Source organism: Gopherus evgoodei, chromosome 5 (assembly GCF_007399415.2).
Source record: "Gopherus evgoodei ecotype Sinaloan lineage chromosome 5, rGopEvg1_v1.p, whole genome shotgun sequence".
NCBI classification, from domain to species: Eukaryota; Metazoa; Chordata; order Testudines; family Testudinidae; genus Gopherus; species Gopherus evgoodei.
The window spans coordinates 50,744,469-50,769,596 of record NC_044326.1 but is presented as its reverse complement, the minus strand read 5'-3'; the positions used below and the strand labels follow the sequence as shown (position 1 = coordinate 50,769,596).

Here is a 25,128-nt window from a genome sequence, read left to right as displayed (position 1 = left end):
TCTATTTATCTGGCCCAAAACATAAGTAGAGAGTGAACTGCCATCTGAGAAACGTTAAGAAAATCTTAAAATTGAAGAAACTCCTCCAACCCTCAAATCGCTGGCAGAATACAGATAATGTATATTTATTCTAAAACAAGGTTTGATGTTAAAATGTAAAAACACAATGTCAACACACGTGCTGATGCATGAACTCACCTGACATCATCTGTTCAAGCCTGTGGATCAGTGATTTTTTAGCACATTCAATATCAGGACTTGGATAATCGAGTACCTGCCTGCACCAAACTAATGGACTAACAGATTTCTGCACTGGAGTCAACTTCTTCTTTGGTGATGTATATAACCTAAGAGAGGAAAAATTACATGATGTTAGGTAAGTGGGCATTTTAAGGAAATACTAGAGACTATGCAATTTTTGTTCTCAGCTACCAAAGGGGAGCACAAGTCAGCATTGGTAGACAAACTGCACATTTACTTTGTTCATTCGTAAAGTCAATGTGGTGTTATCATCCTTCTTCCAAATACTCTAAAGAAAGAGAATCATCCAATACCCAAGAGCACAGCCACTACAATCACAACATACAAATAAAGCTGAGGAAAGTTATCTAGCTTCCAAAAAATAAGCAGGAAGAATTTTTAAAAATTGTGGTAAATACTTACGATGCCCTTAAAGTGGTGTAAAAGAGGTATCTGACAAACCTAGGTCAGGTCTACGCTAGGAGTGCTTTGCTAACTACACTGTCAAAGTGCCCGTAGTGCAGGCGTGGCTTATACCAGCAAAACTGTTCTTCTGTTGCTTTTTTCCAACCCCAACCCCATTCCCACCCTCCAAGCAAGATGAGCTATACTGGCAAAAGTGCAGTTTTCCCACCATAACTGTGTCTACTCTAGGGGCATTTGCCAGCACAGCTGTGTTAGTCCAAGATCACACCTCTTCACACCCATGACCAACATAGCAATGCCAGAAAAGATCTGTAGTATAGAAAGTGAAATTCATATTACATAGTAGAAGCTCAGTAGATAACATACAGATATACTGGATTTGATTTTCAGATATGCTAAGCACCTATATCTCCCACCAATTTCTACTGTTATCTGAAAATCAGAGGCATTGTTACTTTTTATACCAACTTAGCGTACAAAGAATTGCATACAAACTATGCCATTTTATAACCAGGTCAAATTTTCAAGTCTTTTAAAAACTGAAAACACATTTGCCAGTTACTTTAAAGAAAAAAAAAATCTATCTTCAGATCAGGTTTAGTAATGTGGGCATATTAATTGTGATATGGAAATCCTGATTTATGCATTTATGGGTTTGGCCTTAAAGCGGCATTAACTTTAAGAAAAAGGAAAGAAAGCTTCAAAGAGTTGTGGAGCTGCTTTTATACATCTGCATACATTAAGCTGCAGCAACTGGTAACCACAGAATAACCAAGTAGTGAGGCTATAAAGTTGGGCATCACGGTACCAAAGGTACATAGCTAAAGTATAAAATATTGTAGTGCCCTTGCACATAAAACAATGTTCAGTTATGCTTTTATATAAACAAACCTCAACATTATCTTTTTGAACCGAAGATGAAACTATTCTTCACTGAGGATTAACCATACGTTTGAATTTAAGTTCAACCATCCGAGTATTTTTCACCCCAAAAAAATTCCCAAGGGAAAATGTTATTTCCCAGACATATACCCCGCATAGTGAAGATTTAAATCAGACATCATCACCTCATCTTTAGGTTAAAACCAAACTTTGAAAGTTTTAGCCCTAAAGAAAAAAGAAAGTTATGAATTACAGGATATCGATAGAAGTCAACTTGCAACCTTAACTCTAGCTTTTGCTGCTGCAAGAGTCTAAATACATACACACAGAAATAAATAATGGAATAAGGACTTGCATTACCATCAACTATTTATCTAATGATAGCCTTTACATTCCAACTAAACAGAATTCCAACTTAAGTATTATAGTTTAGGAACATATGACAGCTAACTTAGCCACTCTTCTATACAAAACAGATGGTCAAAAATTCCCATTTCCTTTGGGCCAATTACATCAGCAACACAGTAATTACTTTTCATAGCTCTAGCAGAAGAGAAAAATTAACTGACTTTTCCTCAGCCAAGGTTTCAAAACTTGGGATACGGCTACATTTGCACTTCAGAGCGCTGCCGCGGCAGCGCTTTGAAGAGAGCTCTCCCAGCGCTGCACATCCTCTACGGGTGTAGCTTGCAGTGCTGGGAGCCGCGCTCCCAGTGCTGCGGCACTGTTTACACTGAGGCTTTACAGCCCTGTATCTTGCAGCACTCAGAGGGGTGTTTTTTTCACACCCCTGAGCATGAAAGTTGCAGCGCTGTAAAGCGTCAGTGTAGTCATGGCCTTGGTTGAATAGAGCTGATGAACTTTACAAAGGTTTACTATACTGAAATTGACATTCCCTATGTGGACCTTCTGAAGGGATGGGTACAAAAACCCCTCACTAATGAATGCGCAGACCAATTTTTTTTTAAAGCATGCTTTAAGCCACTTCTCCCTAAGAGATGTTTTAATTGTTTTTCCATATACAATAGGGTAAGCATCATAGTGTTATCTACCAGTTTTTCATAAATCAGAGGGGAAAGGAGTACTAGGTCCCTTTCCTATGAAGTGATGTTATTTACCATATTTACATAAAACAGGCATACTGCAAAATAGAGACAGAATACAAAAACTGATTTGACTGTTCTGCTACTTTCTGAGATTCTAAATGCTCAGTTGGCAATACCAAAAGAGGGTTCTTTTTGCAGCTAAATACTACTTGGGACATTGTATATTCTATTTTAGGAGCTCTTTTGGTCTCCTGAATTATTTTGTTCATGATTCTAGTCAGTGTTTCATTTTAATTAATACCTGAATACTGGAAGTCAAAATTTACATTCATTTACTAAAAGTTCAGCATCCTGGTAGACTGGTTTAAACTTACAGATGAAGGAACTAAGACACACTGTATTTCTCCACCAGATGAAAGATCATAAAGGAATGTCTCTCATATCGCCATGAACTGTGTAACACCACTATTTAGTTTAATATCTGATACATGCCTTCTCTGGGCATAAACAGTGTCAGTAGGTTAATCCTACAATTACAAAAGGGAAAGACATATGAGATCAAAGTTGCTCTCCATTTAATATCAATCTTGCGACATTACAACTTGATGCTGTGGAGACTGTGACAATTCAGGTGACAGTGCAAACTATTACATAAACATTAATGTAAGTCTAAATAAGTTAATTCTTAAGCAAAGATTCTATATTCAAAGACAAGATTTGAGGCTTGCAAGCCCTGCAGATACAGGTTGAGAAAATAAGGGCTTTAGGGAGAAAAAAAAAGACAAAACTCTTTTCCTTGTGAAAGAAATAAATGTGAGTTAAAATGCGCATTTCTAAACATTTATTGGGGTTAACAGTTTATCCCTGATTCTTCCTAAAGGTGACGGTGATTAAGGTTAAGATTTTGTCACGATTATTTTTAGAAAAAGTCATGAACAGGTCGCAAGCAATAAACAAAACTTCACGGAAGCCTGCAACCCATCTGCAACTTTTATTAAAAATAATGGGAGGTGAGGAACCTGAAGGGGCTGACCACCACAAGGGCTGACAGTCCCAGCTGTGGGAGCTGAAGCCGAAGAAGTCACAGACATTTGTTAAAGTCACAGAATCCATCACATCTGTGACTATTTGGTATCCTTACAGATGATTCATACTACCCACTAGAACGGTCTTCTAGTTCTGTAAACGTAAAGGCATTGGCAAAAAATTTTTTGAGTTGAGGGCCTCAGATCAGTGGTCATTAGGGGTGGAGGAACCACTGGCAGCACTACAGCTGCTATAATTCTCTTCTAGACAGCTGAGCAGCTTGCACACACTCTGCCCATAAGAAAGGGCAGCTCAACATAATCTGAAGCAGCATAGCATAGGACAGAGAACAAAGGACTCTTGTGCTCTAATCACAGCTCTGATTGCCATGAACTGTGTTCTACCACCATTCAATTTAATATCTGATACATCCCTTCCCTGGGCATAATCACTATAAATGTAAAGACATTGTGGCCTTAATAAATATCACAAGCTCTTTGCCAATTTGTCAACATGCTTCAGCCAAATTCCATAGATTCCAAGGCCAGAAGGAACCACCGAGATCATCTAGTCTGACCTTCTGTATAACACAGGCCATAGAACTTCCCCAAAATAATTCCTAGAGCATAGCTTTTAGAAACACATCCAATCCTGATTTAAAAATGGTCAGTGATGGAAAATCCACCATGACCCTTAGTAAATTATTCCAATGGTTAATTACTCTCACTGTTAAACATTTATGCTTGACTTCTGATCTGAATTTGTCTAGCTACAACTTCTAGCCATCGGACTGTATTAAACTTTTTTCTGCTAGACTGAAAAGCCCATTATTAAATACATGTTCCCCTTGCAGGTACTTATAGACTATAATCAAGACACCTCTTAACCATCTCTTTGTTAAGCTAAATAGATTGAGCGCCTTAAATCTGTCACTATAAGGCATGTTTTCTAATGATTTAATCCAGGTCGGCAACCTTTCAGAAGTGGTGTGCTGAGTCTTCATTTATTCACTCTAAATTAAGGTTTTCTGTGCCAGTAATACATTTTAATGTTTTTAGAAGGTCTCTTTCTATAAGTCTATAATATATAACTAAACTATTGTTGTATGTAAAGTAAATAAAGGTTTTTAAAATGTTTAAGAAGCTTCATTTAAAATTAAAATGCAGAGCCCCCCAGACCAATGGCCAGGACCTGTGCTGTGTGAGTACCACTGAAAATCAACTCACGTGCTGCCTTTGATGCAGGTGCCATAGGTTGCCTACCCCTGATTTAATCATTCTCATGGCTCTTCTCTGAACCCTCTCCAAATTATCAACATCCTTCTTGAACTGTAGACACCAAACTGGACATAATATTCCAGCAGCAGTCACACCAGTTTCAAATACTCCTATCCAAGAGTCCCCTGCTTTTATATCCATACACTCAAGGACTGCATTAGCCCTTTTGGACACAGTGTCACACTGGGAGCACATATTCAGCTGTTAGCTACCATGATCCCCAAATCTTTTTCAGTGTCACTGTCATAAACAGACAGTCAAGGGTTAATAGAACAGAAGTACTTCATGTCTCTTTTGCCTATAAAGGGTTAAGTTCAGTGAGCCTGGCTGTCACCTGCCAGAGGACCAATCAGGGGACAGGATACTTTCAAATCTTGAGGGAGGGAAGTTTGTGTGTGTGCTGTTAGTTTTTGGTTGTTGTTCACTCTGGGGGCTCTGAGGGACCAGACGTGCAACCAGGTTTCTCTCCAATCTCTCCAATACAGGCTCTTATAAGTTCAGAACAGCGAGTACTAGGTAGATAAAGCAAGTTAGGCTTATGTTTGTTTTCTTTATTTGCAAATGTGTATTTGGTTGAAAGGAGTTCAAATTTATATTTTGCTGAAAGGATTTTAATTTGTACTTGAATACTTAGGCTGGGAGGGTATTCCCAGTGTCTATAGCTGAAAAACCCTGTAACATATTCCATCTTAAATTTACAAAGATAATTTTTACTGTTTTTTCTTTCTTTAATTAAAAGCTTTTCTTGTTTAAGAACCTGATTTTTTTTTATTCTGGTGAGACACCAGGGGACTGGGTCTGGATCCACCAGGGAACTGGTGGGGAGAAAGGAGGGAAGGGGGAGAGAGAGGCTAATTTCTCTCTGTGTTAGGATTACCGTCTCTCTCAGGGAGAATCTGGGAGGGGAAGAGAGAAGGAGGGGAGAAGGTGCATTTTCCTCTCTGTTTTAACATTCAAGAAGTTTGAATCACAGTAATCTTCCAGGGTAACCCAGGGAGGGGAAGCCTGGGAGAGGCAATGGTGAGGGAAAGGGTTTACTTTCCTTGTGTTAAGATCCAGAGGGTCTGGGTCTTGGGGGTCCCCGGGCAAGGTTTTGGGGGGACCAGAGTGTACCAGGCACTGGAATTCCTGGTTGGTGGCAGCGCTACAGGTTCTAAGCTGGTAACTGAGCTTAGAGGAATGCATCTTTTGGACGCTAAGGTTCAGAGTGGGGAATTATACCATGACAGTCACTGATTCCCAGGATAGAATCCCCCACATCGTGCAAGTCTGACCTACATTCATTGTTTCTAGATGTATATATTTAATCATATTAAAGTGTATGGTTTGCATGCGCCCAGCTTACCAAGTAATTCCGATCCCTCTCTATCAGTGACCTTCTTCATTATTTACCACTTCTCCAATTTGTGTTATCTGCAAACTACCACTGATGATTCAGTGTTTTTTTCCAGGTCATTAACAAAAATGTTAAACAGCATAAGGCCAAGAACTGATTCCTGTGGGGCCCCTCTAAAAACACACCCATTCGATGATGATTCTCCATTTACAATTATATTTTGAGACCTTTCAGTTTGCTAGCTTTTAATCCATTTAATATCTTTCAGACTTTTTATTCAAAATGTCATGCAACGCCAAGTTAAACACCTGACAGAAGTCTATTACCTTTATCAACCAAATTTGTAAACTCATCAAAACAGATATCAAGTTAGTTTGACAAAATCTTTTTTCCAGAAACCCACGTTGATTGGCATTAATTATATTATCTTCCTTTCATACTTCATTAATCAAGTCCTGTATCAGTTGCTCCTCCATTATCTTGCTCAGGATTGATGTCAGACTGATAGGCCTATAACTATCCAGGTCATCATGTTTTACCTTTTTTAAATATTGGCACGACATTAGCTTTCTTCCAGTTATCTGGAACATTCCTGGTGTTCTGAGACTTATTGAAAAATTGACATTAATGGTCCAGCTAGCTGCTTACCCACATATTTTACAACTCCCGGATGCTAATTATCTAAACCTGCTGATTTAAAAATGTCTAACTTCAGTAGCTGCTATTTAACATCCTCCTGAAGTATCATTGGAATGGAAAGAGTATTATCGTATGATATAACTATATGATCTGTTTTTCCTCCGAAATACTTCTGGAGAAGCTACTTCTAGGAATGGAACTGGCATTATCAATCGGGGAAATGTGGCAACTGCAAAAGTTCATAGACTTTAAGGTCAGAAGGAACCATTATGATCATCTAGTCTGACCTCCTGCACAAAGCAGGCCACACAATCTCACCCATCCACTTCTATAACAAACTCCTAACCTATGTCCGAGTTCCTGAAGTCCTCAAATTGTGGTTTGAAGACCTCAAGCTGCAGAGAATCCTCCAGCAAGTGACCCGTGCCCTATGCTGCAGAGGAAGGTGAAAAATCTCCAGGGCCTCTGCCAATCTGCCCTGGAGGAAAATTCCTTCCCGACCCCAAATATGGCAATCAGTTAAACCCTGAGCATGTGGGCAAGACTCACCAGCCAGCACCCAGGAAAAAGAGTTCTCTGTAGTAACTCAGATCCCATCCCATCTAACATTCCATCACAGACCACTGGGCATACTTACCTGCTGATAATCAAAGATCAATTGCCAAATTAATTGCCAGAATTAGGCTATCCCATCAGACCATCCCTTCCATAAACTTATCAAGCTTAGTCTTAAAGCCAGATATGTCTTTTGCCCCCACTACTCCCCTTGGAAGGCTGTTCCAGAACTTCACTCCTCTAATGGTTAGAAATCTTCATCTAATTTCAAGTCTAAACTTCCTAGTGTCCAGTTTATATCCATTTGTTCTTCTGTCCACATTGGTACTAAGCTTAAATAATTCCTCTTCCTCCCTAATATTTATCCCTCTGATATATTTATAAAGAGCAATCATATCCCCCCTCAACCTTCTTTTGGTTAGGCTAAACAATCTCTTTGAGATTCCTTTCATAAGACAGGTTTTCCATTACTCGGATCATCTTAGTAGCCCGTCTCTGAACCTGTTCCAGTTTGAATTCAGCCTTCTTAAACATGGGAGACTAGAACTGCACACAACGTTCCAGATGAGGTCTCACCAGTGCCTTGTATAACGGTACTAACACCTCCTTATCTCCACTGGAAATACCTTGCCTGATGCATCCTAAAACCGCATTAGCTTTTTTAACGGCCATATCCCATTGACAGCTCATAGTCATCCTGTGATTAACCAATACTCCAAGGCCCTTCTCCTCCTCTGTTACTTCCAACTCATGTGTCCCCAATTTATAACTAAAATTCTTGTTATTAATCCCTAAATGCATGACCTTGCACTTTTCACTATTAAATTTCATCCTATTACTATTACTCCAGTTTACAAGGTCATCCAGATCTTCCTGTATGATATCCTAGTCCTTCTCTGCGTTAGCAATATCTCCCAACTGTGTGTCATCCACAAACTTTATTAGCACATTCCCGCTTTTTGTGCTAACGTCAGTAATAAAAAGGTTAAATAAGATTGGCCCCAAAACCAATCCCTGAGGAACTCCACTAGTAACCTCCTTCCAGCCTGACAGTTCACCTTTCAGAATGACCCACTGTAGTCTCCCCTTTTACCAGCTCCTTATCCACCTTTCAATTTTCATATTGATCCCCATCTTTTCCAATTTAACTAATAATTCCCCATGTGGAACAGTGTCAAACGCCTCACTGAAATCGAGGTAAATTAGATCCACTGCGTTTCCTTTGTCTAAAAAAATCTGTTACCTTCTCAAAGAAGGAGATCAGGTTGGTTTGGCATGATCTACCTTTAGCAAAACCATGTTGTAATTTGTCCCAATTACCATTGACCTCAATGTCCTTAACTACATTCTCCTTCAAAATTTTTTCCAAGACCTTACATACTACAGATGCCAAACTAACAGGCCTATAGTTACTCGAATAACTTTTTTTTCCTTTCTTAAAGATAGGAACTATGTTAGCAATTCTCCAGGCGTACGGTACAACCCCTGAGTTTACTGATTCATTAAAAATTCTTGCTAATGGGCTTGCAATTTCATGCGCCAGTTCCTTTAATATTCTTGGATGAAGATTATCTGGGCCCTCCGATTTTGTCCCATTAAGCTGTTCAAGTTTGGCTTCTACCTCAGATGTGGTAATATCTACCTCCAAATCCTCATTCCTGTTTGTCATCCTTCCATTATCCCTAAGCTCCTAATTAAAGACTGAAGCAAAGTACTTATTTAGATATTGGGCCATACCTAGGTTATCCTTAACCTCCATTCCACCCTCAGTGTTTAGTGGTCCCACTTCCTCTTTCTTTGTTTTCTTCTTATTTATATGGCTATAAAACCTTTTACTATTGGTTTTAATTCCCTTTGCAAGGTCCAACTCTAAATGGCTTTTAGCCTTTCTCACTTTATCCCTACATGTTCTGACCTCAATAAGGTAGCTTTCCTTGCTAATCCCGCCCATCTTCCATTCCTTGTAGGCTTTCTGCTTTTTCTTAATCACCTCTCTGAGATGCTTGCTCATCCAGCTTGGTCTACAACTCCTGCCTATGATTTTTTCCCCCTTTCTTGGGATGCAGGCTTCTGATAGTTTCTGCAGCTTTTACTTGAAGTAATTCCAGGCCTCCTCCGTCTTTAGATCCCCAAATTCTTCAGTCCAATCCACTTCCCTAACTAATTTCCTTAATTCTTTAAAGTTAGCCCTTAAGAAGTCAAAAACCCTAGTCCCAGATCTATTTTTGTTTATCCTTCCATCTAGTTTGAACTGAATTAGCTCATGATCACTGGAACCTAAGTTGTCCCCTACAACAATTTCTTCTATGAGGTCCTCACTACCCACTAAAACCAAATCTAAAATGGCATCCCCTCTTGTTGGTTCTTCAACTACTTGGTGAAGAAATCCATCAGCTATCACATCCAGAAAAATCTGAGCCCTATTACTGTTACTAGCACTTGTCCTCCAGTCTGTATCTGGGAAGTTAATGTCTCCCATGATCACAAAATTCCCATTCATGTTTACTTCATTAAAAACATTGAAGAGGTCTCTATCCATATCCAAATCAGATCCCGGCAGTCTGTAGTACACCCCAAGCACTATCTCAGGGGAGGCTCTAGTAGCTTTCTTCCCCAGTGTGATTTTTGCCCAGACAGACTCTGTCTTCTCCATTCCATCACTTCTTATTTCTTTACAGTTAACCTCATCGACATACAATGCTACTCCACCACCTTTGCCTTTATTTCTGTCTTTCCTAAACAGCACATAGCCTTCAATATCTGTACTCCTGTCATGACTACTTTTCTGCCATGTTTCTGTTATCCCTATAATATCCGGTTTCACTTCCTGCACCAGTAAGTAGCTCCAGTTCCTCCATTTTGTTACCTAGGCTCCTCGCATTAGTGTACAGACATCTTAATATTTGCCGTTTGGCTTCACTGACATTCTTTACAACCTACTGTAGATCAAACTCAATACAGTCTACAATGAAAGGCTCCATAAATGCATGTTCAAGTGCATGCACAAACATCTCAGCACTATGCCTGAAGACCCATCAATTACCTACAGTAATGGAAAAAACCCTTCTGTTACTGTAGAAACCATCTACACTATGCATTACAGAGCACAGCTGCAGCGCTGTAGCTGTGCCACTGTAGCACCTGTAGTGTAGATATGGCCTAAGTAACAAAAATAAAAGCTGGAATTAAGATCTGATGGAAGCAAGCAGCATCATTAAGTTTCTACTACTTGCCTGATGTCTCTTCCTAGCTTCATGTCAGGCTGAAACTAGAATGAACTTTTGCAGGACAGGGAGCAGGTCTCGCACCCTGTGCCAGGGGTTCTCAAACTGTGGGTCTGGACCTCAAAATTTGTAGCCACCCCATTTTAATGGGCTTGCCAGGGCTGGTGTTAGAGTTGCTGTGGCCCACGGCCAAAACTCAAGCCCTCATCCCAAAGCCTAAGCCTGAGGGCTTCAGCCCTGGGCAGCGGGATTCAGGCTTTGACTTCAGCACTGGGCAGTGGGGCTCAGGTTACAGGCCCCCTTATTGGAGCTGAAGCCTTTGGACTTCAGCCTTGGCCCCCCCTGCCCTGGACGGTGGGGCTCGAGCTTTCCCTCCTCCCCTCGCCTGGAGTGGAAGGGCTTGGACAGGTTCAGGCTTCAGTTAGGGTGACCAAGTGTCAAGTTTTCAACCAGAACACCAGGTCAAAAAGAGACCCTGGCGGCTCCGGTCAGCACCGTCAACCAAACCGTTACAGGTCCAGTAGCTGGTGCTGTGGCGCTAAGGCAGACTAGTCCCTATCTGTCCTGAGGCACGGCGCTGTGCCCCGGAAGAGGTCAGCAAGTCCAGCTCTTAGGCCAGGGGTTGAGGCACAGAGCTCTGCATGCTGCCCCCACCCAAGCACAAGCTCTGCACTCCCATTCGCCAGTTCCCAACCAATGGGAGCTGGGGGGCACTGCCTGTGGGTGACAGCAGCGCACACCAAGCCTCCTGTCCCTCCCTCTCCCCCTGCCTACTAGCACCAGACCCGGTGGCCGCTTCCAGTGTGCACACAACGTGATGTCCGGACAGGCAGGGAATTTGCCTTAGCCCTGCTGACTGGGAGACGCGCGAGGTAAGCCTGCACCCCAACCCTCTGCCCCAGCCTTCAGTCCCCCCAAATCTGGAGCCCTCTCCTGCACCCCAAAGCCCTCATCCCTGGCTCTACCCCAGAGCCCTCACCCCCACTTGCACCCCAACCTCCTGCCCCTGCCCAGAGTCCCCTCCCGCATTCTGAATCCCTCATCTCTGGCCCATCCCAGAGCCCTCACCCCTTCCTGTACCCCAACCCACAGCCCCCTCCAACACTTTGAATTCCTCAGCCCCACCCTCCAGCCCCCTCCTGCACCAAAACCCCAGAGTCCATACCCCCTCTCACACCTCAGACACCTGCCTCAGCCTGTAGCCCCCCCATTCCAAATCCCTTGGCCCCACCACCCAGCCTGGAGACCCCTCCTGCACTCCAAGCCCCTCATCCCCAGCTCCACCCCAGAGCCCGCACCCCCAACTGGAGCCCTCACTCCCTATCACACCCCAAGCCTCTGCCCCAGCCCAAGCCCAGTGAAAGTGAGTGTGTTGGGGTGGCCGGAGGGGAGAGCAAGCCACTGAGGGAGGCTGAATGTATTGGGCAGGGCCAGCACACCAGAAGAGGGCCTCACTCTCCCTGATTTAACTAATCTCGTTATCTCTAGTCTGATTCTTGCCTGCATATTTATATCTGCCTCTGGAAATTTCCACCACATGCATCTGACGAAGTGGGTATTCACCCACGAAAGCTTATGCTCCATTACGTCTGTTAGTCTATAAGGTGCTGCAGGACACACTGTCACTTTTTACAGATCCAGACTAACATGACTACGCCTCTGAAACTGACAGCACAACATCCAGAAGATGTCAAATAGGCTGAAACACTGGATTGGATTGAGACACAAATCAGGAGTGAAGGTAGATTCGCAAATCACTGGAATAAAATTGACAGTTGACAGTCTGAATAGATAAAATAATCCACACAAAGGTTGCAGAGTGAGAAGAGAAAGACGTCGAAAATGGAGCATTGAGGAACTTCCATGAAGAGTGGGAGAGAAGAGGAGGATCCGCTGAGAAATACTGAAGAAAAGGTCAGAAAAATAGAAGAATCAGGAGAGGACAGTACGGTGAAAGCCAACTGAGGACAAGATTTAGAAGAGGTGAGCACAATAAACGGTATCAAAAGCTGCAGGGAGATCAAGTACTGGCAGTTCAAGTTCTATGTAGTAAAATAAAACCTATGGGAGGGAACATGCTCTAGGCAGAATATGAAGTAACAATCCCATGAGAACTCTATTTTAGTTATGAAAATAAATCTAAGCATGTCAGTTTACTCAAGTGTACTGATAGAAAAAACACAGCTGGGAAACATCTATTGAAGTTGTAGCAGAAACTGAAGTTTACCAGAAATAGAGTTGCATATTTAAAAAGTCTTTTGTAGATGTCAATAAGTCAGTAGTACTTCTGAATGTAATGTTTTAAGAAACCCACAAATGTTACCTGATTATTGCAGAAAAAGCAGGTGAAATCAATATTTTTCCCATAAAGAAAAAGCTGTGAAAGGTTACCATGAATTTATTTAAATACAGGTATGGGCTCCTCAAGGAGATCACCTGCTTAACTACTGGTCTAGAAAGAAAGCTCTAAATCTACACAAAAAAGAATGAGAACCAATGCAAGCTGACCTAACAGTGCTCAAACTGTATAGGAGTGTGAAATGCATATTAAGAATTCTATAATTAAGGCAACAGGGAAAAATTCCATTTAAAAATTCCATTATGGACGGGGCAGCACATTGACAATTTAATGATATATAAACATCCAAAGCATTTAGATACTATATGATTGGTGCAGCTGAAGAACTTAAAGAGAAAAACAGGAAATTGCTTTTACTCAAGATTCTTGCTACAGTCTCCACACATTTATTTTACTCCAAACAAAGTTACAATATTTAGTTAAGAAGCTGCAAGCCCCATGTAATATAGTTACTTGGTGGTACTACTCCTTTAATCTGGAAAACTGAAAGCAACTGTTGTACTCCTAATACCAGCTGTCACAAGTACTTCTTCCTACCTTATTACAACTATGGTTTGATTAGCTATTATCTGAATTTGAAAAAAAAAATCCCTCTGAAATAGATACTTCTATGTCAAGGCAAGTTCAGGTTCCTTTAGTGTACCACATATAATCTGATAAACAGCAGTTTGTCTTTTAATAGGTCACAATGCAGAAACTGTGAAAATAAGAGAATTTAACAATGGGTTCGAGATCATACTGGCATAATTAGATTTTAGCAACTGAATGGATAGCACTATTAGGTATTGTACTGGTTTACAGTCTTATGTCTCAAAGATTCTATTTGATCCCTAAGGAAACTGGGGCTCTGTATCCCAGTGAAGTTGTCCAACCTGCTTTTCATGATTCATTCTGACACCAATTTTAAATTTCCAAATTGTAAAGCTAGTGCCAAAGGGATCTTAGGCCATACAGATTGGAATGTCATAATTATAGAGAAGATATCCAAGTATTTGTCTTCTACATCAGATCCAAGTATAGCAATAACCTAATTGACTAATAAGAAGGGTGACTTCACTGACTGGACATGAACTGCTAGAAACAGATCCTGCCTTAATCCAAATGACTACAGATTGGCAAAGTGCATTTACGACCTTTTCTACACGAGAGGGCTCTCCCCATTGGCATAATTAAACCACCTCCAACAAGCTATAAAAACATAAGAACGGCCATACTGGGTCAGACCGAAGGTCCATCTAGCCCAGTATCCGATCTTCCAACAGTGGCCAATGCCAGATGCCCCAGAGGGAATAAACAGAAAGGTATCATCAAGTGATTCATCCCCTGCCATTCGCAGCTTCTGGCAAACAGAGGCAAGGGACCACCCCTGCCCATCCTGGCTAAACCATTGATGGACTATCCTCCATGAACTTTAGTTCTTTTTTGAACCGATGCAGAGCATCTCCCACCAACATAGCGCAGTCCACACCAGTGCTTTTCGTGGTAAAATTTGTCTGTAAGGGGTGTCCCTTACTCCTGACCGACAAAAGTGGTAACGTAGACATAGCCTAAGCACACTAACCTGATGCACATTAATTGGTCCCTGTAGGCCCTGCTGATGTGCTTTAACACAATGCTGTTTGAAACAATACTATGTTAAAGCAAACTAGGGAACCACTAGTGCACACCAGCAGGGTCTACAAAGGCCAATTAATGCACGACACATTTGTGTGCTTTAGAAGGCAGACATCCCCCACACCTCCCCAAGCACATTACCCTATCCTGTAAACAAGCCCTGACCCACTCAAAAACTGTGAGACTACAATTAACGTAAGTGTATCCTCAACTCAATTCAAGCTTACTAAATTAACCTAGCGTATCATCTTCCAGGTATATGATCAGTGCACCAGACCATGCTTTGTACACTTTATTGAGGTATTCCAAATCAATGGCAGGACTTTCAGTGAAGTGCGGGCATGTTCTCTGAGTATCCATAAAACAGCTCAGGCACAAGGAGCACTCTCAGGACTACTCTTGACTGAGTGTACCTGTAGTTAAGTAGGGGATCTCACTTAAATTTTTCATCTAGTCAGCGTTTGTAATCACAGGCTCTAACCATAGGAAAAAAAAACACTGGTAGATGCATTTGCAGGCTAATGCTACCCTTAGGTGCCACTGGTGCACTGAGCCCACACTAGTCACGCTATTCTAGTTGCAGCTTTGCCTCATGTCCATGCTTCAGCTGTACTACTCCGCTGCAGTTTCACTGCTCCCTGAGTACCTAGCCCCACAGTTCCTGACACTGCTCCCCGAAGCAGTGGCTTATGGGAGACTTCAAAAGGACTCCTATGAGCACAGTACAATTCCCATGATTCCGTATGAAAACTCCCATGAATCTCCAGGTATCAGTGCTATTTCCAAGTCCTTTTCTCAAAATAAAGACCAGGATGAACACTCAGCAAGAAAGGTCTCTTTTGGAACAGAAGGATCAGAGCTCTGATTATTGCATAAGAGACAGGCAATTGCCTTGTGGAAGCTAGTTACTCTAAATTATATGGAATGGCACTTCTGTTAAATTAAGGTTAAGACAGCTTTCTGTTTAAAGCTCAACTGTTCTAAGAGCTCTAAAAATCAGTTGGTTTCTCAGATGCCCTGAAATTGTGTGTGCCTCATGAGGGATCAGGTTTGGTCAGTGATCCAAAATTTGGGGCCATTTGAAGAAAGGATTCCTGAAATACACCCCCCACTCCAAAAACGACCAAAAAAAACAGTTTAACTAAAAGTCACATATTCTGGCAACAAATTTTTTTTAATCACAAATAGGGATTAAAGCAGGGTTGAGATCCTCACACCTGGAGCTCAAACAGTTGAGAGTTACCAAGCTAGAGTGCATGCCATCCAACAGACCACTGAGGAAAATCAAATTACTAATTATTAGCCAACGACTTTATCTGTTTGGAGCAGAAGCCTTTGAAGTGCTTGGTGGTATGCCAACTGGATTACACTAAGCATGTGCAGACAGAGGAGTTAACAGGACTGTTAGTCTTCAATGTTCCACACCAGCTGGCTGAGCTCAACAGACTAAGCAGTACCTTTTAACCTTATACACCCACCAGTGTCAGTTTGAGTCCTACTATGGGCAGAAATCTGGAAAAGATCAGAAGGCATATTGCTAAAATCTGGTCGCGGTTTTTGTTTTTATTTTGGGGGGATGCAATCAAAGTATTCTTTTAAAAAAAACATTAGACATGCAAATGTTTGCTGGTGGGTCAGGACATTTTAGAGGGTGAAGGAAGGAAAATGGGTTGAGGGGTTTGAGGATGCAGCGAGGGATTGAGGGAACGGATTAAATGGGGATGGATGATCAGGGAGGTGATGCATATGTGGAAGGAGGACAGGTGGAGAATATGGCAGGTCACTCGTCTGCCCTACATTCTATCCATGTGTGCATGCCCAAGGATCTAAAATGTCTGAGCCTCTCCCCCTACTTGTGTGCAAGCACCAGGACCTGAGGGCGCCTAAGCCTCTCTTCTCTACCCCCCCTCATGAGCTGGGGGTGGGGCCTGCCTTTCTGGGCAGGTCTAAGCCCCACTCCCTACTGCCCCCCACCACCACCAACGGAGCTGGGATCCTGGATCTCTTGTATTTCTAAAGGCATCTGAACCCCTCTCTACATCCCCACCATATGAGACAGGATCTGGGAAACCCCTGCCTCTTTGGGTGGGGAACTTGGAACAAGCATGCTCAGAGCAAGCATCAAGAACACACAGTTGACACTGGGATGAGGAGTAGAGAAAAGACATGCATGATGCATATACACTCTAACAGCATTGGGTGGGTGGGGGGAGAACCCCCCACTAAAAGGAATGAAGCAGTTCACATATCACAAGCTATTGTTTCAGGCTGTATTCATCTCCATCCATGGCTGGTAGGTGAAACCCTGGTTTGGCGAGGCTAGCCTCCAACCCCACCCCTTCTGCCCGAGGCCTTGCCCTTTCTGCACCCACCCGAGCCCAGCGCACCTCACACACACACACACAGGCCGCTGACCCCTGCCCCAGGCTAGTGCCCCCAGCTGCCCTCACAGTGCTGAAGAGCCAGGCAGCGTGGTCCAAGCCCCGGAGCACCAGAAAGCTGGACAGCACAGCCCTAACTCCCCAGGCTCCAGAGTGCCAGAGAGCCCGGCAGCGCAGCCCCAGCCCCAGATCACCAGAGAGCCAGGCAGCATAGTCCTGCCCTCCCTGGGCTGCACCCAACCCCCAGCCAGCTGCCCCATCCCCAAAGGCGCATCCCCCAGCCAGCTGCCCCATCCCCAAAGGCGCATCCTCCAGCCAAGCTGCCAGCCTCAGCGCTGGGCAGGATGGCAAGTGGCGGGCCAGAGTCACTCTGGTCAGGAGCACTGGGTAGACAGCATGGCCAGAGCAGACCCAGGAGATGCACAGAAGCCCCCAGCCTGCCTGCCCCAGGGAACAGCAGGCAAGATGGGGCCTAGAGGTGGAGCATGGGTGGGGGGAACGTCAGGCTGTTTGGAATGGAAGAGCCTTCCTGTGCCTATGATACCCGTGGCCATGTCTCCTTTGGATGTTATCTTTCAGCTGAGAACATCTCACTGAGATGAATTGTTAACTTAAAAGCTCTCTGAGCCTGCTATAGGCTGCTGTGTTCTGGCTGTAAACTAATAGCTTAATGGGACAAGAAGAGGAGGATGAGTTGGAAGCGTTGACAGGTGGGGGAAGAGGTACATGTTGCAAAGAATGGAGGGAAGAGACACCAATCTTCTCTCACAAGCTTAACATTACTGATTTCAGCAAAACTCAAACTTCTGAAAACTAAAAAATACACAGAGTTAAGATAAATGCTTGTGCAACCTTAGCTAGGCCCCTTGTGAGCAATGCTCCAACACACCCATTACACATTCTTGCACTCCATTGATAGAATACCATACTTGTAAAAGGATATGAATTGGGTGTTTAAATTTTACAAACCCTTCTCACTTCCAGATAGGATACTACCTAAATGTATACTTTTGTCTACCCATCATTAAATCCACAGACTGCTTTCACATCCCATCTCACGACTGACAGTACCCATGATAAGACCACTGCAGTGCCTGCTTTGACACAGACTACACAATTTTGTACTGAAATGATGCAAACTAGAACTTCAAGACATGCATGCACCTCCTTCCTTTGATCACACTCGTGGGGGGATTCAGACCCAGTTCTCTTCATATCACAATCACAGTGCTTTGACACACTTCAACTTAATTCCCCAATCTCCTCATCTCAAAACAGATTTCTAACAACCTGCTGCACCTACTGCCTTCACCACTCAGTACAGCGACACCTAAAACAGAAAATGATTGGAGAGCATGCAAGTAATTCCTGTTTGCTACTGCCAGCTCCAGGGCAGAGTTAGACTGCATAAGCATTTACCTTAACTCTGTATTTCCTGATTTTCCCTGAGATTCGCTAAACTGAATGTTCTGGAAGGGCACAAGTTATCGCCACGCAGCCTTAACTCTATGCTGGAGCTGAACTCTAGTATCCTGTGAGATCGGAGTGTCCCACAGCTCAGGTTCCCACCCAAGCCTATAAGTCTACAGAGCAGTGAAGCACCCCCACAGCCCATTTTTCCATGGCTAAATAGAGGTGTACAGCCCCTGCTAAGAGACTCACTTGGGATTCACCGGGCAGTTTTAAAGTCTGTCCCTGAGAGCAGAGAGTTTTCTACGTGTCACTGACTCAAGGAGAGTAAGTCTCTCCCCTCTAGCCTCAGAGGGCGAGGCTGCCTTCAGACCGTCGGGGAAAACGACGCCTACGTTAGCCCCTGTTTAATAAATAAATGGCCCCTCTCAGCTCCCTGCACCTCGCCCCTGAGCAGCGCTGGATCCAGGGAGGGCTGCTCCCAACAGCGCGCTCCAGTCCCCGGGAGCTGGAGAGCCAGGACCCCCGGATGCCCAGCATCTGGCTGCACAGCGACCAGGGCCGCCCCCTATCCGCTCACCAGCCTGTCTCGTCCTCCTCGCAGCTGGCCAAGCGCTCCAGCTCGTCGGGCCTCAGAGGCTCCACTTCGTCCAGGAAGCTGCCCCCCTCCCCGGCCGCTGCGGCCGCCGACCCGGCTCGCGTCTCCTCGGCGGGCGGCTGACGGGCCCCGGCCCTGGGGCTAAGGCAGCGGCTCTCCAGTGCCAGTGGCAGGTCCCCCCGCGGGGAAGGGGTGGCGGCGCCGCTGCCGCTGGGGAGGCGCTTGGGGCTGGCGGGGGGCCCGGAGCGGCTGCGGAGCTGCTCGTTCTGCTTCTCCAGCTTCTTCACCAGCTCCTGCAGCTTCCGCACCTCCGCGTCCGCGTTCAGGTTGGAGTTAATGTCCTCCATGGCGGCGGCGGCCTCCGCCCGGCCGCCGGCTCGCTCCCGCGCGGGGCTGGCTGCCTCAGGGGCCGGTCACGTCTCCGGGATGAAGGGAAGCAACCAGGGCCCCTCTACATGGCCGGGCCTGGAGGAGGCGCCGCCACTGGGCCCGGACTAGAGTGGAGCCGCCGCCTCGTCAGCTGCGCCGGCAGCCCACGGTGGGAGGGAGACACACACATCCGGCCAACGGCGCCATCTTGCCCGGCGCCCCGCCCCCAGGCGGACCTCAGGCGCGCGCCGGGCATCCAGCCGGGTCCGGAACAGAGGTATCCAGGGGGCGGGGCTTGGGCCGAGAGCGAGGCTCGCGTCCCCGGAAGTGTAGCGTAGAGAAGGGGCTAGTGACGTGGGAGGGGGCGGCACAATGGTGGGGGTGAGTTCATGGCGGGGCGCTGGCCGGTAGTCGCCGCTCCCGCTGCCCCCGAGCGGGGCTGAGAGCCGCCTGCGGAGCCTTGGGCAGTGGAGCGCGAACCCCGAGGCAACGGCCCCCAGGATGCGCTTCGATTTCTGCAGCTGTCAGAGGCCGGGTCCGCCGGCAGCCGATGGGGGAGGGGGTGATAAATCACCCTGTTCCCAAGGAATGGCCGTTGCTGCGGCACCTCATTAGTGCCCCCATCCCTTCGCTGGCACGGCTGCCTCCCTGCGCAGCGGTTCTGCCTGCCCCCGTGGGGGCCTGCTGCCAGGGGTGGCGCCGCAGCAGCGAGGATCTAGCTCAAAGAGCAACTGACCCGTTTTAAAACGAACAAGACGGGCTTGAGCCCCCATCCAGAATTGTTGGGATCACACAGTACTTACCACCTTCCCCAAAGCACAGAGGTTGTGTAGAAAACAAATCTTTATTAAAAGAAAAAGAAAAGTGTATTGGTGTAAATAAGTAAAATTTGCACTGGAGGTAATTTTGGCAGTAGTCTGTGTAACTCAGTTCCACACCCAAGGCCGCGAATGTTCCCTTTACCACCCATTGTTTTCCTGTCCCCATCTACTAAACTATACTCATCATTTGGCATCAGTGAGTAGCATTATCCCATCACCCGAACATGCACTGTGGCATGATGGTACCCTTCCAGTGCTTTCGGAAATGCTGCCTCGTCCCATCCTGAGGCTCCACTAATTAACTCATCTTTTATCTTTATTTAGGACAAAACTATCCAGCTTTGCTGACAATAAAACCACCCCAACAAGAGGCATAGAGCATTTTGTGGCAAACTTAGATTGACAAAGTATCAACACAGACACTCTTCTTGGTTATGCTGTTGTAAATGGCTCCCAGTGCGTCCCACAATGCCCAGCCTGACTGCTCTGGTCAGCAGTTTGAACTGTGCTGCCCTGCACCCAGGTAGACAGGCATCTGCCCCTTCCTCTTTAAAGGACTGGGAATTTTTGAAATTCCACTTTGTTTGCTCAGTGTGGACAGCTAATGTTGCATCTTTCCAGCTGACCATGGCAGTTCCACACTGCAAAAGCTCTCCCTCCTGGAGCACACCAGAGTTGTTCAATCTGCTGGGTCTGTAGGGAGAGGAGACTGTGCAGTCCCAGCTCCACTCCAACAGTAGGAACTTTGATACCTATAGTCAAAGTTCTTGTGGCATGATGGATAAGGGCTACAAATGGGATATGCATCAGTGCTGTGCGATGATCAAGGAGCTAAGGCAGGTGTACCAGAAGGCAGAGGAGTTAAACCATTGTTCTGGTGCTGTGCCAAAGACCTGCCATTTCTATTAGGACCTGGACACCATTCTCGGTGGTGACCCTATCCTATCTCCATTGGCAAGAGCCCCATAAATACTTCAGCAGGGCTGAAGATAGTGGCCAGCTGACTCAACCTCAAAGACGAAGTGGTGGAAGAAGAAGTAGATTGAAGGATGAGATGGGACAGACAACTGGTTCATCTGGTACTGTGATGAGCCAGGATTTCTTCTCAATGGTAGAGGCTTTGAGCCAGTCCTAGCGCTCTGTCTGTGATGCATATGATGCAGGAAAGGGGACCTCTGGTAAGTGAACATTTTGAGTTGATGCTGCTTGATTACATGAGGTAGAGCTGTCCTTTGCTTTGTTACATGCTAGAAGTGGGTTAAGGGACAGAAATGTACAAAGACTATCTGAGTCTGCATCTGTTTTCCATGCCCCTGTGCAGGCACACAGTGGACAAGGACAGTGTGTTAATGCAATGAGAATCCTCCAGAGAGATCTCTAGGAAACTTTCCTGGAGCTACTCGCTCGTCCTCTGCCAAAGGTTCCTTGGCAAAGCTGGTTTGTTCCTTCCGCCACTGCAGGAAACTTTCCCACACTAATCAGCAATCCCTTGTGCAGAGAACAAAATGTCATACAGGCAAGCAGCATAGGGACCTGCTCTGAAGCCACACGCATGTAGAAGATGCACCCTTTCATCCTTACTCACCCTCAAGAGTGAGATACTGGCTTCAATGACCCCGTCTGTGGAAAATGGTGGCAGAATTTACAATATTGTCCCTAGTTGCTTGCACTGATTCCCTTAAAAAAATCCACCATGACCCTTTGCTCCATCTTCAAACCCTCTCCCTGCCTCCTGGCCAAACTCACCATGTTTAGAGCATTTGCTTAACTGTATGCTTGCCCAAGGACAGTGAGAAAGAGTGGTATTTTATGATTAGATGTGGTGAGTGCACTAACAATCATGCTTCTGTTTATTGTTTCTTGTGCTTCTGCAGATGTGAGAGCCCCCTACACACCAGCAGAGCACCTCCACCAGCTAAGGAAGCTACTGAGGAGGAGCAAGGAGGACATGTTTTGGGAGGTGCTCCAATCCTCTGTCGCCACAGAGCAAGAAAAAAGGGCATGGAGAGAGTCAGCTAATGAAGATTTAAAAATAGACAGGCAGGAGAGGAAGGAGAGCCAGGAGTAAATTTTAGTGGTCCAGGAACAGATGATAAAAGTGATGGAGGAGCAAACAGAGATGCTGCAGTCCCTGATCACAGCTTCCAAATGATAGCTGGAGTTACACACAGCTATGAGAGCCTCCATCAGGAGAGCGCCCTTCAGTGTTATATCCCTTTCAACCAAGCATTTTCTTTGTGTTTATTGCTATTTAATAAAAATATACTCTGTGAAAGATAATCAATCTTTATCTCCTACACACGATGGTTGCTGCTGGAATTAATACACAGTGGCAATTGGCAGATTTGCAGCTACTGTAGTAAGATGAGGCCCTGAGACATAAACCCTTGGTATCAGAGGCCTGGTATGAGGCATGAGGCCTGAACTGAAGGAATTGTCAAGACGTTGCTAAAGCAAAGTTAGGCTGTGAGCCAGAGGCAGGCATTGCTCACAGAAATTGGCAAGAGCATATATACATGTAAGCACTAATAAGATTAACGTATGCCAGGACAGTACCCAGCCTAAAAACAGTATAAAAGGACAATATGATGAATAGACAATATGAAAGGACAATACGATGAATAGACAGTATGATGGATAGACTTATTTGTTCGAACCAATCTGCACTAGGAGAAAGGCAACACCCTAATGCATAGAGGGGCTGTCCCTCAGTGCGTTCAATGACCTGTTTGTGTCTGTGTATAAGAATGCAGCCCTGCGTGGACGTCTTTGTCTGGCCTAGGGGACAGTGGAGAGTCCTGCCACTGACTGAGCCGGTCCATTGTCAGGGGGCACATATTCATAGTATGTCCTGTAGAGTCTGCGGGAAACTATTACTGTGCTTCGTTTGACAATAAACCTGGCCGGGTGCCTTTGTACCTTATTAGAATCTGTGGTCATTGGGTGGTTTGCTCGAGATCTGCAGCTATCTGCGCAGAGCTGGGACAACACACAAGGAGAACACACACACATGCATCTGACTGTTATCAACATTGAACAGAGCAGAGCACCACGTCGGTAGCATCTGATGACATTGGTGACCCTGACGGCTGTTCTGGTGAGTAAGCAAGCTGTCCACTGTAGGAATCGCGATCTAACATGACAGGCAACCATGAGCTAGGGAACCCACTTAACCCCTCCCTGCAAATCTCCATAGAGTTTAAAAAATATAATGGGGAAGAAACATATAATGTAATTTGTGAGGCTAGGGCAGAGACTGTAGTCTTAAAATGTAAAATATTGCAAATGATAACCATGACTGTTAAATGGTTAATACAGCATGCCACAAAATTGGCAGAGCACGTAACGGTAAGAAAGAAAGAGTTAAAAGAGTCAAAAGAAGCTACAAAGCCCTGGAATGCCTTCCCCCGCCCGCCCTTGCAGGGTGGCAAGCAGCCCAGAGATAACAGTCACAGAAACAGAATAAAACATTGGAAACAGCTGCAAGGAACCTACAAAAACTGCATGTGTTGTCTCCTGTTATAAATATCTGTGGTCAACAGCAGGCTTCAGGTAGCTACCCTGGGGGACAGAAGTGGAAAAAGGTGGCCCTAGTAAAATTAAAAGATGAAGCGGGGTCCACTGCAGTGCAGCTACTACCTTATGATAAAAGCCAGGTTCTGGTACAGCCTAAACCAGGACCTAGACAGGTGCCTGTCAGAATGGGACAAGTAAGTGCACAGATGGAAAAAGTAGCACACAATACTTTTACTGAATTGGTAAGTCAGATGAAGCAAAAAATGGAACAGTGCACATTAGGAGACAGGAGCTGCGACTCGATTGCAGGGGAGTGAATAAAAAAGAATTTCAAAATAAAAAACCAAAATTAACCAGTTTAACACCTAGAATTGATGCATTAACACATGGAGTTGCCCAAAAACAGTTAACTGCAGCACAAAAGGGCACTCCTGCCATCCATCTGGCATGCACACAAAAGCAACAGACACTGAGGGAACAAATTCAGGTTTTACAAGAGCAGGTAATTACCCACACTCTCCTCTCAAAGCCAGGATAAAAACCATGGGCGCAGTTCCCAAATGTGCAGGTTCCCAGCTGCTTTGACCCACAGAACCACACTCCGAACTCATATTTAAAAATATAACCACCTTTCTCAAATATTTGTACATACCGGTTAAGTTTTTTCCTTCATATGCTTCCTCAGTTTGCTAAACTCGCTGCCGCCGCCCATACTTTCAAATACATTGATAGAGTTAATCTCTCTTGGCTCAGGTCTCACTATCTTCCTAGGTTGCTCTTCACCCCACCCTCATTTCCCCCGCCTCTCCTCACTTCGGGTCTCTCTCTTTTGTTCTAAAAATTAAAAGTTATAGTTTTTACAGAAACCTCCAAAAGATAAAGCAATTGAAAACAGAACAAAACGAGAAACAAAAAGAAAACAAGGTAAAAACTTTACTTTAAATAAATCCAGTAAATTAATTATTTTAATCCTTCAGGAATGCAACAGCTGGAATTATTCCTAACTAGGGGCAGCTCTAGGTATTTTGCCACCCCAAGCACAGTAAGCAGGTTGCCTTCGATGGCTTGCCTGTGGGAGGTCCCCGGTCCCGTGGATTCGGTGGCACGCCTGCGGGAGGTCCACCAAAGCCGCAGGACCAGCGGATCCTCCGCAGGCATGCAACCAGCAGAGCACCCCCTGTGGCTTGCAGCCACAAGCACACACTTGGCATGCTGGTGCCTGGAGCCGCCCCTGTTCCTAACTTTCTTTAAGATATGGTTGCCAAGCAAGAGCAATGCACACTCTGCTTCAAATCCTAACTACTCACTAATATTTGAAACATGGGCTTTTCTAATTTCCATATAGCAGAGTTTTAAAATAATGTTAAATATAAAGTAAAGCAAAATTCCTTGTTACCAAATTAATACAA

General features: G+C 44.9%; 1 protein-coding gene and 1 long non-coding RNA gene across 5 annotated transcripts in view; one reads left to right on the top strand and one right to left on the bottom strand.

Moving 5' to 3' along the window:
• SLAIN2 (SLAIN motif family member 2) overlaps nucleotides 1-19,401 on the bottom strand; it is a 62,457-nt gene extending 43,056 nt beyond the window's left edge. The window contains exons 1-2 of one of the 2 annotated variants that reach the window (XM_030563438.1): nucleotides 18,996-19,401; nucleotides 199-347 (exon numbers count right to left, since the gene is read on the bottom strand). In XM_030563438.1, the coding sequence (XP_030419298.1) occupies nucleotides 199-347; nucleotides 18,996-19,360 (514 nt within the window). In that variant the 5' untranslated portion in view covers nucleotides 19,361-19,401. The remainder of the gene's footprint in view (nucleotides 1-198; nucleotides 348-18,995) is intronic. The other variant, XM_030563439.1, reaches the window with a different exon arrangement.
• On the top strand, nucleotides 2,015-22,982 carry LOC115652008. Of its 3 annotated transcripts, XR_004000509.1 has the most exons (4): nucleotides 2,015-2,027; nucleotides 2,547-2,548; nucleotides 20,528-21,381; nucleotides 22,078-22,982. It is a non-coding gene; the product is annotated as an uncharacterized LOC115652008 (long non-coding RNA). The 3 variants fall into 3 exon arrangements; XR_004000508.1 differs by lacking the exons at nucleotides 2,015-2,027; nucleotides 2,547-2,548 and adding an exon at nucleotides 19,532-19,659; XR_004000510.1 differs by lacking the exons at nucleotides 2,015-2,027; nucleotides 2,547-2,548 and adding an exon at nucleotides 20,241-20,399.
• Nucleotides 22,983-25,128: the final 2,146 nt, after the last annotated feature.